General features: G+C 43.1%; 1 protein-coding gene across 1 annotated transcript; it reads left to right on the top strand.

Annotated features, from left to right (window-relative positions):
• Positions 1 to 172: 172 nt before the first annotated feature.
• LOC119015112 (NLR family CARD domain-containing protein 3-like) lies at positions 173 to 14,883 on the top strand. The gene is made up of 10 exons (XM_037090787.1): positions 173 to 1,519; positions 1,825 to 1,992; positions 3,682 to 3,760; positions 3,900 to 4,113; positions 4,276 to 6,052; positions 6,151 to 6,324; positions 6,829 to 7,002; positions 8,215 to 8,388; positions 13,839 to 13,885; positions 14,012 to 14,883. The coding sequence occupies exons 1-10, from the start codon at positions 1,299 to 1,301 to the stop codon at positions 14,629 to 14,631; spliced, it is 3,648 nt and encodes a 1,215-aa protein (XP_036946682.1). The 5' UTR covers positions 173 to 1,298; the 3' UTR covers positions 14,632 to 14,883.
• Positions 14,884 to 15,573: the final 690 nt, after the last annotated feature.

A 15,573-nucleotide genomic window follows, 5' to 3' on the forward strand; every position in this document is an offset into this window, starting at 1 on the left:
TTCAGGTGACTTTTAAACCTGATGTCTACGTCAATAAAAAAAGGGACAAACTTATTCAGGTCCACATATGTCTGCCGAGGATAAACAGGCGTAGAAATACCCACAATCCCTTGCTGCAGTAAATAAAGAGCTGCCACACAGTTAAACTACTCAGTACAACAGCACAACTTCAGCAAACCTGTTTCTCCAACCTGTTATTATTACACATTATTTGGGCCTTCTTGTAAATTCGGCATGTGTTAGCTGGTTGTGGGTCGTGCTGCAGCGCCCTCAGTCTAACAGGAAGACTCCCAGTCTGAACTCGCCTCTCTGGCTGTTTCCTCCTCACAGTTTACTTTCACTTTCTCTCTCAAATGTGTCGTAGATAGTTTTCTCCGTCTGAACCTCCAGCTGAAGGTAATGTAATGAATCTGACATGTTGGACTCGCTAACACAAACTCTACTTTTCACTGTTACAACGGAAACAGAACAAAAAGTGAAGCTCGGTTGTTTATTTCTCGACGAACTCGTTTAAGTTTAAACTCGAGACGACGGAGGAGAAACAGCTGCTGTTAAGAATATCCGCCATTTTGTGTCGATACTTGCGGAGTGTAGCAGGTGAAATGAGAGTAGAAGTGGAGTTAGTTGGTCAGTGTTTGAACACAGAGTGGTTGTCACTGTGTAGCTCCACTTACTGCTGACTGAAGGCAGCTTCTCCTGCCTGAATCAGCCTGTGGAGGAGGCCGAGACGAGCCGCCGCTCTCCCGCTGTCTGACGCACTAAACGCGGCTGCAGAGCAGCTGTTTGCCCGGATGCGGGAACTGGAGTTGCTGAGGGGGCTGCAGCACCCCATAAAACGAGGCTGTAACATAGGCCGAATTTACAAGAAGGCCCGACTCAATAGGAATTTGTCATCGACAGCGTTTCACACAGTTTATAAAGGTTCTCTGAACTTAACAACTCACTAAATGGAGGGATTTCTCAAGGGAGTCTGGGGGCTTCCTCTCCCTCCTCCTCTCCCTGCTGCTGCTGGCTGATGTACCCAGTGTTGCCAGATCTCAAGAGACTTTGTATTTTACCTGTTTCTCTTTTTACCTCTAACAAAACAAATTAATTTGAGGATGGATTTGATGACATGATTTAGTTTTGGTTTGATGTCCTGCAGCAGCCATTTAGTGAAATATGTATTAATAGAGTCAGTGAGTTGTGGAATAATGTGCTCTGAGTTTAAATGTTAGAAGAGGAAGTCGACTTTAACACATTTTGTCCTTCAAGAGTGTTTCTGAGCCAAAGGCTGATTTCAGTTGATGTGCAGATGAATGATTTGTGTTTCCTCTCCAGATGAAAGTGTGTGTGAGATGAGCAGCATGAATCAGTGTGAGGACAGAGAGAAGGGAGGCCCTCCCTCTAAAACCACTGGACCTGGACCAGGACCTGGACCTGGACCTGAACCTGAGCCCAGCTGTGTGTCCTTCAAGAGTGACAACTCAATGGGTCGTGACATTAATTTTAAAGCACAACTACCTCCTGCTGTAAAGAGGTGAGCTGTTAATAACATTAATATGTGACTGATTCATGTTTTAACTGTGGAGAAAGATGTTTTCTGAAACCTGAAGTTTATTTTCAGCTTCGTTCTTCTTCACTTGAATTTATCTTCTCACTTTAGAAAGCTGCCCAATAGAACCAGTCTTCAACTCTTCATTTCACTTTATTGAATTAGTTTGGTCCAATATTCTCTGAAGGTTTATTCCTGATGTTTTCCACTATTTTATGGACAGAAGCTTCTGTGTCTGAAGACTAGAAAGTGAATTAACATCTCTGGTGGTCTTCTTCTCTGTCCAACAGGAGACCAGCGTCTACTGGACCTGAACCTGGACCTGAACCTGGACCTGAACCTGGACCTGGACCTGAACCTGGACCTGGACCTGAGTCCAGTTGTGTGTCCTTTAAGAGTGACCGTTCAGTGGGTCGTTACATTGATTTCAAAGAAGAAAATCCTTCTGCTGTAAAGAGGTGAGCTGTTAATGACAAGAAAATATGACTGATTCATGTGTTAACTGGATAACTGTGACTCCACTGTGTTCCTCCATCAAGTCATCAAGTCTGGTTTTCAGTCATGTGACCACAGACGTTGAGACATGTCAGTCGAAGCCATTTGTCAAAAAATCTAACGACGGTGAACAAAGTGAACAATTACTTTTAACCTCTTCATCATGTTTGACTTCATATAGTGTTTGTTGGTGAAACCTGCAGTAAAACAGTTTGTAGTTGTTATTCTCACTTTGATTCAGCTGATCTGAGCTCAGTCTCAGTCTTTGACAGTATGTGTTAGCAGCCGACTCCTCCTGTCTTTTCTTAAAGTGCCCTCAACTGTTAAATCAGCTGCTGAAGTTGATCTGAAGTTCACAGACTTTCCATTCAAACACCTGTTTGCAGTTAGCGTCCATGTTTTTTTATCCGTTCAGATCCACTGGGAAGCTTTTAGATTGGAAGTTGTGAATACTGACCTCCATCTTGCAGAGGAACGCACCATGAAGCCAGTGTTTTCTCCTCACTGTTCTCTGGTGTGTCTGTTTTGCTCCTGTGTTTCCTGCAAGTCTTCAACTGTTCTGACTGATTTGCCTTTTCTGTTTTCTAACTGCCTCTCTGTATCTGCATTTGTTGCCTCCCCATTTAAAATGAGATAAGATGAACTTTTATTGATCCCCCGTAGGAGAAATTAAATTTGGCACAGCAGCAGAAAAATAATCAGTGTTGCAGCAAGTAGCAGTGTGAGGGAGGAGTTGACTAAGATAAAAAATAAAACAAAACAAAATAGAATAAACTAAATATATATCCAGGATGTTTTAAACTCCTGATCCTGGTCCTCTGTCATCCGTCCCTGCTGATGTTCAGACAGACCTCCAGTTTTCAGCCTTAGCTGAACTACAGTCAGACCTCCAGCTGCCACCTCCAGTCCTGCTGCTTCACAGCATCAAGCCTCAGTCCTGGTGAACTGTCTTCAGTCTCTTGCTCTGTTCTGCAGCCACTGGTCTGTGGTGCAGTCTCCAGCCTGACCTCCTGAGGGCTTCAGTCCTTTGTGCCATCTTGTTGCCCTGCTGACCTGCTCCGGCCTTTGCCTCGGTTTCCTTTTCAGCCAGTGTCCATCCCCCGGGCCATAGACCCAAAAATCCCCATTTGCTAGTCGTTGTGGTGATAATCAGCCAAAAGCAACAAAAGAAAAAGTTGATAATTAACTTTAGACTCACACAAATCAGACTTATTAAATATCAAAATCAAGGTTATTGAGACTCTGCACCAATTTGCACTGGACAGTTAGCATCCAGCTAGCTTGTGTTAGCATCCAGCTAGCTTGTGTTAGCATCCAGCTAGTTTGTGTTAGCGTCCAGCTAGCTTGTGTTAGCGTCCAGCTAGCTTGTGTTAGCATCCAGCTAGTTTGTGTTTGCTGTGTTTTGCTGTCCACAGTATTAAACGGGTCAATAAGAGCTGGAGGGACTAAACCAGACAAGCTGCTGAACCAACCCAGTAAACTGACTGACTGTTGATTCACAGTGGGATCAGCAGTACGACCAACACTGTGATGTCAGAGGAAACATCTGATTCAATGATGTCATCAACACTTGAACTCAAAGGACCTTCAGCTTGTGTTTGTCTCTGAGTGGACAGACACAATGTGACTGATTCTTCATGATTCCTCCACAGAGTCGACCAGGAGAGCTCAGAGGTTCCCAGAGGTCCGTCTGTCCAGCAGCATCAGACACACCTGGACTCCATATTTATGGTCTGTACATGAACAACAACTACTTTTACATCCAGTCTGTTCACAATAATCTCCATGCTGCACTTTACAGACCAGTGGTGAATCTGTCCAACATGGATCTGATGTTAAATGTTGTCATTCACATAATATTCTGTTTCAGCTGCTGGAGGAGAACATTGTGACTTTTGTGAAGAACGAGCTGAAGAAGGTCCAGAAGGTTCTGAGTTCAGATTACCCAGAATGCCCAGACAGTCAGAGGGAGGATGAGGAGGATGAAGAGCAGAGGAGGAGCAGCAGAGAGGCATTTCTGAAGATCACACTTCACTTCCTGAGGAGAATGAAGCAGGAGGAGCTGGCTGACTGTCTGCAGAGCAGTAAGAGGATTTCTCTAAACATTTAACATGATGGATCAATGAGACGATTACTGAAGTCTGATGATGATGAATCTGTTTACATACACAATCTTTAGGGGAAGGAAATTGTGTTACTGTCTTTATAAATAACTTAATGATCTTGTTTGTTGTGTGTTTATTTAGAAAGTCATTCTGCAGTTTGTCAGCGTAAACTCAAATCCAACCTTCAGAAGAAGTTCCAGTGTGTGTTTGAGGGGATCGCTAAAGCAGGAAACCCAACCCTTCTGAATCAGATCTACACAGAGCTCTACATCACAGAGGGAGGGACTGCAGAGGTCAATGATGAACATGAGGTCAGACAGATTGAAACAGCATCCAGGAAACCACACAGACCAGAAACAACAGTCAGACAAGAAGACATCTTTAAAGCCTCACCTGGAAGAGATCAACCAATCAGAACAGTGATGACAAAGGGAGTGGCTGGCATCGGGAAAACAGTCTTAACACAGAAGTTCACTCTGGACTGGGCTGAAGACAAAGACAACCAGGACATACAGTTCACATTTCCATTCACTTTCAGAGAGCTGAATGTGCTGAGAGAGAAAAAGTTCAGCTTGGTGGAACTTGTTCATCACTTCTTCACTGAAACCAAAGAAATCTGCAGCTTTGAAGAGTTCCAGGTTGTTTTCATCTTTGACGGTCTGGATGAGTGTCGACTTCCTCTGGACTTCCACAACACTGAGATCCTGACTGATGTTAGAGAGTCCACCTCAGTGGATGTGCTGCTGACAAACCTCATCAGGGGAAACCTGCTTCCCTCTGCTCGCCTCTGGATAACCACACGACCTGCAGCAGCCAATCAGATCCCTCCTGGGTGTGTTGACATGGTGACAGAGGTCAGAGGGTTCACTGACCCACAGAAGGAGGAGTACTTCAGGAAGAGATTCAGAGATGAGGAGCAGGCCAACAGAATCATCTCCCACATCAAGACATCACGAAGCCTCCACATCATGTGCCACATCCCAGTCTTCTGCTGGATCACTGCTACAGTTCTGGAGGATGTGTTGAAGACCAGAGAGGGAGGAGAGCTGCCCAAGACCCTGACTGAGATGTACATCCACTTCCTGGTGGTTCAGTCCAAAATGAAGAAGGTCAAGTATGATGGAGGAGCTGAGACAGATCCACACTGGACTCCAGAGAGCAGGAACATGATTGAGTCTCTGGGAAAACTGGCTTTTGATCAGCTGCAGAAAGGAAACCTGATCTTCTATGAATCAGACCTGACAGAGTGTGGCATCGATATCACAGCAGCCTCAGTGTACTCAGGAGTGTTCACACAGATCTTTAAAGAGGAGAGAGGACTGTACCAGGACAAGGTGTTCTGCTTCATCCATCTGAGTGTTCAGGAGTTTCTGGCTGCTCTTCATGTCCATCTGACCTTCATCAACTCTGGTGTCAATCTGCTGTCAGAAGAAAAAACAGCAGACCGTCAATCTGCAGAGAAACATCTCTACCAGAGTGCTGTGGACGAGGCCTTACAGAGTCCAAATGGACACCTGGACTTGTTCCTCCGCTTCCTCCTGGGTCTTTCACTGCAGACCAATCAGACTCTCCTGCGAGGTCTGCAGACACGGACAGGAAGTATCTCACAGGCCAATCAGGAAACAGTCGGTTACATCAAGACTAAGTTCAGTGAGAATCTGTCTCCAGAGAGAAGCATCAATCTGTTCCACTGTCTGAATGAACTGAACGATCGTTCTCTAGTGGAGGAGATCCAACAGTACCTGAGGTCAGGACGTCTCTCCACAGATAAACTGTCTCCTGCTCAGTGGTCAGCTCTGGTCTTCATCTTACTGTCATCAGAAAAAGATCTGGATGTGTTTGACCTGAAGAAATACTCTGCTTCAGATGAGGCTCTTCTGAGGCTGCTGCCAGTGGTCAAAGCCTCCAACAAAGCTCTGTAAGTGTGGAGAAGTTTTTTCAGGATACAGTAAATGTGCTGTTATTGACCCAAATAGAAATATCATTTTCTTATTCTGCTCATTATTCTTTATCCAGACTGAGTGGCTGTAACCTCTCAGAGAGAATCTGTGAAGCTCTGTCCTCAGTTCTCAGCTCCCAGTCCTCTAGTCTTAGAGAGCTGGACCTGAGTAACAACAACCTGCAGGATTCAGGAGTGAAGCGACTGTTATCTGGACTGGAGAGTCCACAATGTGTTCTTGAAACTCTCAGGTCAGGATTCATTATTTATTTCATTGTTTCATGTAACTATACAATTGGAGCAGGTCTAAACCAGACAGGTTAAAAAAATATATATCATATGTAATAGGATCACCAAAATAATTACATTTCATCCTGATGGAAGCATGAATGCATTTTATATAAAATGTGGTTCTGTCAGTTTATTCTGTACTTGAGTCCTGATTGTCATGAGGTTTGGTTCAGACATTCATGCTCCCCTCAGGATGAACTGTCATGACTTTGGTGATCCTCTGACTTTTCTTCTAGCTCCATCATCAGTTCATCATTTTAATCTGTACAGTTTGTTGGCTCATGAACAAATATTTGCAAAACTAATGAAATTTCCATCAGCTTCACTTATATATTGGTTTGTGCTTATTAATAAATGAGTGAAAACTAAGTTGATGAATATAATAAACATTAAACCCTTAAACAAAGATGTGCACTGAGTCATCAGGACCGTCAGCTGATGTGTGTTGTTTTGTGTGTCTGCAGGCTGTCAGGCTGTCTGATCACAGAGGAAGGCTGTACTTCTCTGGCCTCAGCTCTGGACTCCAACCCCTCCCATCTGAGAGAGCTGGACCTGAGTAACAACAACCTGCAGGATTCAGGAGTGAAGCGACTGTCTGCTGAACTGAAGAGTCCACACTGTGTCCTTGAATCTCTCAGGTCAGGATTCATTATTTATTTCATTATTTAATGTAACTGTACAATTGGAGCAGGTCTAAACCAGACAGGTTAAAAAAAAGTTTAAAAAAAATATATATCATATGTCAGAGGATCACCGAAATAATTACATTTCATCCTGATGGAAGCATGAATGCATTTTATATAAAATGTGGTTCTGTCAGTTTATTCTGTACTTGAGTCCTGATTGTCATGAGGTTTGGTTCAGACATTCATGCTCCCCTCAGGATGAACTGTCATTACTTTGGTGATCCTCTGACTTTTCTTCTAGCTCCATCATCAGGTCATCATTTTAATCTGTACAGTTTTTTGGCTCATGAACAAATATTTGCAAAACTAATGAAATTTCCATCAGCTTCACTTATACTCTGTGTTTTGTGCTTATTAATAAATGAGTGAAAACTAAGATGATGCATATAATAAATGTTAAACCCTTAAACACAGATGTGCACTGAGGACCCTCAGCTGATGTGTGATGTGTGTTGTTTTGTGTGTCTGCAGGCTGTCAGGCTGTCTGATCACAGAGGAAGGCTGTACTTCTCTGGCCTCAGCTCTGGACTCCAACCCCTCCCATCTGAGAGAGCTGGACCTGAGTAACAACAACCTGCAGGATTCAGGAGTGAAGCGACTGTCTGCTGAACTGAAGAGTCCACACTGTGTCCTTGAATCTCTCAGGTCAGGATTCATTATTTATTTCATTATTTAATGTAACTGTACAATTGGAGCAGGTCTAAACCAGACAGGTTAAAAAAAAGTTTAAAAAAAATATATATCATATGTCAGAGGATCACCGAAATAATTACATTTCATCCTGATGGAAGCATGAATGCATTTTATATAAAATGTGGTTCTGTCAGTTTATTCTGTACTTGGGTCCTGATTGTCATGAGGTTTGGTTCAGACATTCATGCTCCCCTCAGGATGAACTGTCATTACTTTGGTGATCCTCTGACTTTTCTTCTAGCTCCATCATCAGGTCATCATTTTAATCTGTACAGTTTTTTGGCTCATGAACAAATATTTGCAAAACTAATGAAATTTCCATCAGCTTCACTTATACTCTGTGTTTTGTGCTTATTAATAAATGAGTGAAAACTAAGATGATGAATATAATAAATGTTAAACCCTTAAACACAGATGTGCACTGAGGACCCTCAGCTGATGTGTGATGTGTGTTGTTTTGTGTGTCTGCAGGCTGTCAGGCTGTCTGATCACAGAGGAAGGCTGTACTTCTCTGGCCTCAGCTCTGGACTCCAACTCCTCCCATCTGAGAGAGCTGGACCTGAGCTACAATCATCCAGGAGACTTAGGAGTGAAGCAGCTGTCTGCTCGACTGGAGGATCCAGGCTGGAGACTGGACACTCTCAGGTATGAAGAGTCCTGCTGCAGCCACAGACAGTCAGTAGCTGTTTATATACTGGGCAGCAAGCCACCAATTTGGCTGTCCTTTTTGTGGCCAGGTCTGTGGATTTTGACAGAAGGTGGTGAAATCGGGTCTGTTTTGGTTCGGCAATATGATGCCTCAGATACCCTCAGATGGTCAATTTATTGCCTCCTCCATTGCTACGTAAATCTGAGCCGTCGGTGTGCCGGCCTCTACGTGAGATGGGCGGAGGTGTTGATGACCTGCAATGTTGTGTGACCCACAGCCAGGAAACAGCTGATCACAGCAGTCAGTCCATCACTTCATCCGCGGACATCAAGATGTGAAACTAGACAGCCGCTGAGATCCGGGAGATGCAGCGTCTCCTCGGTCTCTGTAGCTGTCTTTGTTGTATGCTTGTTGTAGTGGTGAGCTGCTAACGGTCGCTACTTTCAAATTAAAAGCCCCCCGCTAAGAACCCAGCTCTAAACTCCAATGGGGTGCAATGTAAAGCTCTTTTTTGAAGACAAATTCAACCTGCTTTGTGCTTCACGTCACGTCACGTCACATGTTTACACCTACCCCAGTGGCGGCCAAGTCGAAGTTTGTTAGAAAAGAAGGAATATTACACCTCCCTTTTAGAAAGACTGGGCGGCACATTGCAACTTTTACCTTGCTGCTAATGTGCCACCTTTCCTATCTAGAAGGGGCTGATGTGATAGAGGTGGAATAGCTGGAAACATATTCTTCCATCCATCCATCCATCATCTGTACATATTCTATGTACGCCGCTTAATCCTCTGCAGGGTCGCGGGGGGGCTGGAGCCTATCCCAGCTGACTTAGGGCGAAGGCAGGGGACACCCTGGACAGGTCGCCAGTGAAACATATTCTTGTTTTGGTTAATTATGTATTTGAGCATTATGTAAACAATCAGACATGTAGGACGCCTTTTTCATTCTTAGTAATAATTCTCCACTTGCACAATGTAGCATGACATGAATCCACTTTATGAACTGCACATCCTTTTGCTTTTGGTCCCAAATCTACATGTTTACACTGACTGACCAGAACATTAAAACCACTGACACGTGAAGTGAATAACAATGTTCATCTCTGAGTGCAGCGTTCTGCTGGGAAACCTTTGGTCCTGCATTATTATTATGTTACTAGTTTACTGTTAGTTTTTGTGTACAGTGTTTTTAACTGTTCTAATGAACAGTAAAATATTGACAACACATACAAAGCAAACCGTGAAAAGTATTTTCATGAAGCTACGGATAAAAATCGCTGTGGTAACTCTAGATGTGAACTGTTCAGGTGGAACATGAAGCAGCAGGACATGCAGTTTGTAAAGTGGATATACATTATGATACATTGTGCGAGTGTAGACCTGTTGCAGTTTAAACAGATCTCTGCATGTTAATGAACTGTTTATCATTTTGTGAAATGTACTTTTTGACCTTTTCCCTGAGATTGATTCGTACAGACACAGGTCCAGGACATGTGTAGCCTAACTTAGCGCAAAGACTGGAATCAAGGGGGCAGTGCTAGCCTAGCTCCATGAGAAGAGAAATATAAACCTTCTAATGACTCCAAAGTAATTATATTTATTAAAACTGTTTTCAAACCTGATCACAGGACAGGACTTTAAAGATGCTACACTCATCTTAGGGGTTAATGTTACAAAAATTAATTGAAAACTAAAAGTGAATAATTACATTTAGTTTTTAACTGAAATTGAATTTCACTGTAATTAAATTAAATGTATTTGATAATTTAAAAATAATAGTTTAATTCAAAGCCTTCTTTATTTAAGAATTGTTGCTTTTACATCAGTGTGATGCATCTAACCTGTCAAACACCACGGCCATCAGTGAGATCTGGGCTCGATTATCTTCCTCAGTCTTTCAAGTCAAATCATACATCTGCACACGATATACTATACACCTGTCGCCAGTGTAAAAGTGTGCGTAAGATATCAGTGATGTTCCTGATCACTGTTTGAAGTCACCTCCTAACATACTGCCTGCTACACACTGACCAGATGTCCCGCTTTGTTCTGCGTCCCACATATTGAGATGATGCCCTGCAATTTAATTGGCTCTAGTTTTAAGGCTCCACACACCATCAGACTCAAACCAACAGCCAACTGTCTTTATCCAACCACTCTGTTGCCTCTTGTCTGATCTGTTCAGCAGAAAAGTGGCATTGAACACATCGCTTCAACGTGCTGCCAGCTCCACAGCAGCGTGGACGTTCTGCACTTCAACAGATGCAATAAGCAGCAAAACGAAACTTAACTATTTCAGACAAAACTGCTGCATACTAAACATGTAGCAAGGCATCACCAAACGAACACAGATTAATTCATCCTGAACGGACACAATAACAGCTAATCTCATGCCAGGACTGCAAAACATGAAAACAGGGAATGATGGAACAGAGTGAATAGAAAACCAAAGTGCACACAGTATTCTGCCCTCCCACACTGTGCTGATTCACTAGCACACCACCAATCAGAGAATCCAATGGCTCAGACGGCCGACAGCCAACCTCAGACTTCACATGTTGAATCGGAGCAGACACGGTCCCAAAAGTTTCCAACGCAGCTGAACACACCGAACAGATTTGTTCCCGACCTCGTCCGAGTCTCTCCAAACGCTTCAGACGTCCAACCGTTGGGCCGGTGTGTTCCTGCCTTTAAGTCAAACCACTGCAGGACAGATGCTTCCTCTAAAATGTGTCATTTATCCAACAAGTCATAACTCAGGAAGGGGTTAACATCATAGGCAGATATATTTTAGTGTTTATAGTATAATAGACATGAGTACAACAACACATGCAGGTCAGTATGACAGGGAAGTTTATTAAATATGTGTCGTAGAATATTAGTGAAAGTGGAGATAACAGCCCGACCGATTTATCGGCTGATATTAGGGATTTTCCAAACTGTCGATATCGGCATTTATAATGGCCAATAAATGAATATTTGAAAAATAAAATCTAATCGGATGAAACACCCTTCAGTCATGTTGTGAGTGTTGGCGTCCACCAGAGGGCGCTCTACAACAGGTGGAGTCGATGCCTCCTGATTGACAGACAGGACGGCCAGTCAGAGAACTTCTTGTAGGGTCACGCGTCACGTGTCACCATGCCTGAGCAAACGTGCTGCTACCATCACTATTCTGAAGAAGGGGAATGTTGAGAGGCACTTTAGAACTGTTCATAAAAAGTACGACACTGACTTCCCTCTGAAAAGCGATCTGAGGCCGACACCGAAGCAAGTGTGTTTATCCAGACGGTGCTGTTCCCTCCGTGCTGACTGACAGGCTCCATTTGTTTAGTTTGTTCCACTTTGTTAGGTGCTAAGATGGTAAAAGAGGCAGCTGACTCCTTGTTTCAGGATTTTAAAGACAAACTAGAAATATTATGATCAATCAGCTGTTCAGCGATCAAGAAGAACAGTTACACAGCGCTGTGAAGTGATGGCCGAGGATCTGACACCGCAGCTTTGGAGAGACTGCGAGTGTTTCTCACTGCAGGGAGACGAGTCGACAGGCGGCAGCCTGGTGACTGTCTGTGAAAAGTGTCTTTCTGCTCTGAAGACACGAGAAATAACTACAGGAGTCACCATGTTGACTTGTTTCTTTGTCTAGTGACAGACACAATATTATATAATATCAGTTTGTATAGTCGCACAATTCACATGAAGCTCAGTGAACTCAGTACACACCTTGTTGTTTTAGTTCATATCTGCTGATGTAAAGAGCAAATACAGATCAGGCCTGTACAATAAAACACAACAACAACAGAGCAGCACTTCCTCACAACATGTGAACAGTAGAAATATATTAGAGAAACACATGTTAAACATGTAATAGATTACATGTTCAACATGTAATAGATTACATGTTAAACATGTAATAGATTACATGTTCAACATGTAATAGATTCCAGAGGGTTTGTTGAGCCAGTAGATGAAGAAACATGAACAGTCCTACTAGTGGAGAACCCAAAGAGCTGTGATCCAGCAGCAGTCTGTGTTCTGCTGCCACAAACTGAGGGACAGTGAGTGACAGTCAGCTGACAGTTGTTCATGTTATATGTGATGACACTTATTATTTAGTGTTGTGCTGTTATTGTCAGCTTTGGTTACACTTATATCTATGTTGTGTTTTCATCTACTGTACTAGTCTTTACACTACAGTGTTCTTCTTCTTTTCTTGCTTTGGCCACATGTTTGTGTGACATCGTGCCAATAAAGACATTTTGAATTTAGAAAAGTAAATAAAAAGATAAATGTACATTGTGAATGCAGCCTGAGCCATGCAGTGAGAATAAACAGGACATGTAATATATATTTTAACAGAACAGATGTGCTCAAGTTTCCGTGTGAAGAAATAAAGACTTCACTTCAGACGATCTCTGACTACGACATGAAATATTCTAAAACCTCCTCTGATGTCCTCCAGTGTCTCTGACCGTACTTCAGCTAATTACCCACCAGGGGGCGACACTGATCCATCACAGACCTGAGAGCACAGACGGAAGCTGCTTCTGTCTTAAACGTTGGTTGTTAAATTGAAACCTGTAATATAGCCGGGCCCTAATCTTGTGTTTGCAGGAACATCAGGTTTACTAATGGATGAAGTGGATCAGGTCCAAAAGTTCATCCTGTCCAAACTTTTGTCAGTCAGCCAACAAACAAATCCTGCTGCTCATTAACACACTGAACAATAAGTGACTGAAGGGACAGACACTACGGATCAGTGGAGACAGGTTCTGGGTTTCAAACCTTCACTAAGTCACCGTGCCGAGTCTCCTTCACCCGCAGTGGCTCCGACCTGCTTTCTCTTCAGGTCTCAGTGATGTGGTGCTACCGGGCCATGTGAGACCAGCTCTGCACATCCTGGAGCTGTTTTCTTTCAACACTTTAATATAAAGTGCTGCCAAGGAAAAGTGCTCACTAACACAGATTTAGACAGATTTGTGAACAATATTTGAGAGAAATGGTTCTTTTGTGTATATAGAAAATGTTTTCAGTCTTTGAGTTCAGCTCGTGAAAAATGGGAACAAAAAGAAAAGTGTTGCATTTAGTTTATATTTTTGTTCAGTGTGTATAGAAACATGAGCACAAGTTGACATTGGATCAAACAGCAAGCGTCAGGTCGCCCACAGGAAACAGCAACAACATCCAATAAAATAAAGAGGAAGTGATAAATCCAACAAGAGGTTTGTGTGTGTTCTCAGATGTTGTCGTCCTCTTTCACACACACCAACATCCTGTGGCTCACTCTCAGTGTGTGAGGAGAGTGGCAGAGGTGAAGAGGTTCAGGGAGAACAGGGAGAAGCAGCCTGATGGACAGATTGTGTTTCTGTGTATGAGAGTCATGTCATGTCCATGTTTGCATGCTGAAAGAGGATGTGCTGCTCTGACCCCCCTCCTCCTTTCAGGGTGGAGCCTGCTGGAGTCCGATGGTTGACACCAGGTCTGAGGAAGTGTGAGTGTCTTTTTACTGTCATTCATCAAAACACTGTGACATCACTCATTCACATCTGTGATGTCATCATCACACTGATGACACATTAATAACTGCAGCTGTGTTGTGTCTTTTTCTCTCCATCAGATTCCTGTGAGCTCACAGTCGACACAAACACAGTCAGCAGAAACATCAAACTGTCTGACAACAACAGGAAGATGACACGTGTGGAGGAGGATCAGTCATATCCTGATCATCCAGAGAGGTTTGAGTCCAGGTATCCTCAGCTGCTGTGTAGAACTGGTCTGACTGGTCGCTGTTACTGGGAGGTCGAGTGGAGAGGAAGTGTTTATATATCAGTGAGTTACAGAAGAATCAGAAGGAAAGGAGACAGTAAAGACTGTTGGTTTGGATGTAATGATCAGTCCTGGAGTCTGAGGTGTGATGGTGGTCGTTACTCTGTCTGGCACAATAACAGAAGGACAGTCTCCTCCTCCTCCTCCTCCTCCTCCTCCTCCTTCCTCTCCTCCTCCTTCTCCTTCTCCTCCTCCTTCTCCTCCTCCTTCCTCTCCTCCTCCTCCTCCTCTGGTAGAGTAGCAGTGTATGTGGACTGTCCTGCTGGCACTCTGTCCTTCTACAGAGTCTCCTCTGACTCACTGATCCACCTCCACACCTTCAACACCACATTCACTGAACCTCTTTATCCTGGATTTGGACTCTACTGGTCCAGTTCTGGTTCCTCCTCAGTGCGTCTGTGTGGTGTTTAGTGTGCAGAGTCTCCTCCTGTCACAGAAACATTGTCAGTGCTGAACAGTTGAGTCTGTACAGGATCACAGTCACATCAATCTTTCAGCTTCTTGGAATAAATTCATCATCAACTTTGTACAAAATGATTCAAACTGATTGAAAAGATTCTTCATTTACATTTGAAACTTCTTCCATTAAATTGTGGAAATTGCGTTGACTTGTACTTTCTGTCATGTGTTGTTTTGAATTCTGGCTCTTGTTCCAATAAAATCCACAACTATCAGTGAAATGTAAGAAACAGAAAACATCGACTCGTCTGCAACTTTAATTGTAAAGAATCATTGTGAACAAAGTTGTAAATGGACAGTAAAATCTGATCAAATGTACTCGACACTCCACCTGAAACACTCTGACTTGTTTCATGTGTTTGTAATGATGAAACTAAAAGTTTGATGGTGTTGGTTAACACATGTAATTATGTCCGTAGTGACAGAGTCATAAACTGCACAACATCTCTTCATTTCTGTCTGATTATTATATGAGAAGAAAACACATTTGAATGACAATCATTGTGTTTCTCTCAGTGTTTTGTGGCTGTTGAAGTCCGGCTGTATTTTCAGGACGTTTGTTGGATTTGAATCTGGTCCGTCAAACTAAACAGCTGTGAGAAAAGTCTTTCTCTGTCTGAGCCGGTTGGCTGAAGATGTTTGGAAGTCTGAGAGTCGGATGAAATACTGAAACACTTTCAGAGATCACAAACTAAACTGTCCTGATGAAGTTTTTAAACAAGCGCTGAAGAGATTTGAGCTCATGTTTGATGCTTCTGAACGTTGATGTTCAGAGCAAAGAGTCCAAAACTTGTACAAATTGTTCCTTTTTGTTTAAATGTGACTTTGTTTGTGAAACGATCAGCTGACGAGTTTATAATCAGACTGAAAGATGTCGCACAGCGTCACTGAAAT

This window comes from Acanthopagrus latus, chromosome 24 (assembly GCF_904848185.1).
Source record: "Acanthopagrus latus isolate v.2019 chromosome 24, fAcaLat1.1, whole genome shotgun sequence".
Taxonomy (NCBI): Eukaryota; Metazoa; Chordata; class Actinopteri; order Spariformes; family Sparidae; genus Acanthopagrus; species Acanthopagrus latus.

Coding starts and splice junctions, on each gene's coding strand:
- LOC119015112 (XM_037090787.1), top strand. CDS start 1,299: ATGATTTGTGTTTCCTCTCCAGATGAAAGTGTGTGTGAGATGAGCAGC. Junction 3,761..3,899: donor ACCTGGACTCCATATTTATG/GTCTGTACATGA, acceptor ATTCTGTTTCAG/CTGCTGGAGGAGAACATTGT. Junction 4,114..4,275: donor GGCTGACTGTCTGCAGAGCA/GTAAGAGGATTT, acceptor GTGTTTATTTAG/AAAGTCATTCTGCAGTTTGT.